Source organism: Otolemur garnettii, unplaced genomic scaffold (assembly GCF_000181295.1).
Source record: "Otolemur garnettii isolate 467f Iridium unplaced genomic scaffold, OtoGar3 scaffold00051, whole genome shotgun sequence".
In the NCBI taxonomy this organism is placed as follows: domain Eukaryota; kingdom Metazoa; phylum Chordata; class Mammalia; order Primates; family Galagidae; genus Otolemur; species Otolemur garnettii.
In genome coordinates, this window is record NW_003852446.1 from 4,281,057 (window position 1) to 4,283,635 (window position 2,579).

Sequence of the window (2,579 nt, forward strand, 5' to 3'; positions counted from 1 at the left end):
GGGCTGGGGATTCGAACCCACCACCTTAGGTGTACGTGGCTGGCGCCTTAGCCGGTTGAGCTATAGGCGCCGAGCCCCCATTTCTTAATTGTCACTCATTCTAGCTTTAGAATAATCTCAGGATTACTTGGTAGTTGAAAGCGATGTATTATTTCTTACATTTATGATCTTATTCTTCCATTTCCTTCAGTATCTTGATGGTCAAGCACATTAGTGAGCTTCTAATTGAGACTATTCTATCAGTGCAACTTTTCCACCCCTGCCTTAGGTGGGTCTTAAAATGAACACTTAATAACCTTCTCCTATATTCTTTTAGGCCTGATCTCCATGGAAGAATTTCGTGCCATGTGGAAACTTTTTAGTTCTCACTACAATGTTCCTATTGATGAGTCTCAAGTTGATAAGCTTGCCAACACAATGGACTTGAACAAAGATGGAAGCATTGACTTTAATGAGTTTCTGAAGGCTTTCTATGTAGTGCATAAATATGACACATCGAAATCAGACAGCAGCCTTTATAGGCAGACATGAGAGCATTCCTCAGGTTCCTTATAAACAGTTGGACCCAAATCACAGACATAATCCTTTCCAGGACTCTTAATATTCATAGTCAGTAAAGAAAAGTGCACCTCAATTCACACAACACGAGCAAATGCATAGTATAGGCTTTGGAAGTTCCTAGCAAGCTGTTACGGCTAAGACTAGGCTAAATGTCAGCTGATAGGAGTTGGCTCCAGCATTAGGACCCACACACTGCCTGTGAGAAACTGGGTTTGAATGTAATGTTGGTCTCTTGGATACCACCTAACCAAGAAACCAGAGCGGTTTGAAAACATCTGAAATGAACCCACAGAACACCGGAGAAAACTATTACATGCAACATCTGTGAGCAACTGAGGGCTGGGTGAAGGAATACCGAATTATTAATGGAATAAAATCTTTCCATCATTAAACTGTAATCCTTTTTTTGAGATTTTATCAACCAGTGATTCTCAGTTACAGAAACCACCCTTCAGGGATGAAGGCCACATCAGATTCTTGGGGGAAGCTATGGGAATGTATGTTTAAAAAGAATATTTTTCATGTCTATTGAAGATACAAAACGAATGCATGTGGATTGAGCCCTACAATTAATACGGTTTGACACCGTTATTGGTAAGGTGGGGTCCTGGCTATGAACTTTATAGGAAGCACTTGGTTTGGACTAAGCTACTATACCAGGCCCCAGTAGACCAGGCTAAAATTCAAAATGAAATCACTCAGGCTGAGGTTCCATGTCACCAAACTGAAACTGAGTTGTTATCTGACTTCCTGAGAAATCAGAGAGATCTAATAGCCTAATAATTTCCCAAACAGGCCAGTTTCAATTGGCGTGATAATGAAGTTCCCTCTGTCTTTTATCCTTACAAAGAAAGGTCTGAAGTAACCTGATATCGACCAATCAGTTATTTCCATATTGTTCTATTTCCCTGTTTCCATCTTTCAAGGAAAGTAACTTTGAAATAACCAATCTGTTTTTAGTTCTTTGTTTCTGTTTTCGTTAGCTTTTCTTTGTCTATGAAAACACCTCCTGTGCTTAGCCTATCAGAACACTTACTCTATTTTTATAGAATGAAGTGTTGCCTGATTCTACAGTCACCAATAAAGCCAATTAAGATATTTAAACTAAAATTTTTTTTTTGAGACAGAGTCTCACTATGTCCCCCTTGGTAGAGTGCTGTGCCGTCACAGCTCACAGCAACCTCAAACTCTTGGGCTTAAGCAATCCTCTTGCCTCAGTCTCCCAAGTAGCTGGGACTACAGGCACTTGACACAGCGCCTGGCTATAAACTAAAATCTATTTTTTGACAGGCCTGGTAACCAACAAAGGGACCCTAAGGAGACTGCAGTTAACGCCCAGACCCCTTGAGGAATTCCAACACGCTGCTGACCCCTTTTGGGGTCTTCTGTGTTCTTCATGGAGCCTGGGTGTCATAAATTCCTCCAGTCTTGGGCCAGACTGCTTGTTTTGCATTGAGCCTTCCCCGAACTTTTTGGCTTTCAAATCCCAGGTTAATGCTGTGTGAGAGCATTTGACCTTAGAGTACTGCTGTAGTTTAAACATGGTTTATCCCCTGTGAAACTCATTTTGAAATTTGATTGCCATTATGACCGTGTTGGGAGGTAGGGCCTTTGAGAGGTGATTTGGTAGTTAAGAGGGATTCATACTTTTCTCATGGGAATGAATTCTTCATTAAGGGAGTTTGGCCCCCTTTTCTCTCGAGTGCAAGTGCCCTCTCTCCCCTTCCTTCTATCTACTCTTTCAGCTACACTATAAAACAGTATTTTTCCACCTTTTTTGTCTCACAGCACACACTTGAACCTACAGTTAAACTTCTGCAGTACACTTAAATTATGTTGATAAAAAAAAGAGTAAAAAAGAATACACTTATTGTGCTTTGAACTTCTTTCAAAAATAATGATATTTAAATTTTTTGTGGCACACCTAAGATCTCACACCACACTCATTGAAAATCACTGTTATAAAAGCAGCATGAGGCTCGGCGCCTATAGCTCAACCGGCTAAGGCGCCAGCCACG

At 40.8% G+C, this 2,579-nt stretch overlaps 1 protein-coding gene across 1 annotated transcript in view; it reads left to right on the top strand.

Moving 5' to 3' along the window:
• Positions 1 to 575, top strand: part of PPEF1 (protein phosphatase with EF-hand domain 1) — a 95,175-nt gene extending 94,600 nt beyond the window's left edge. Inside the window, exon 16 of the mRNA XM_012806398.1 lies at positions 317 to 575. Within this exon, the coding sequence (XP_012661852.1) occupies positions 317 to 531 (215 nt within the window). The 3' untranslated portion in view covers positions 532 to 575. The remainder of the gene's footprint in view (positions 1 to 316) is intronic.
• Positions 576 to 2,579: the final 2,004 nt, after the last annotated feature.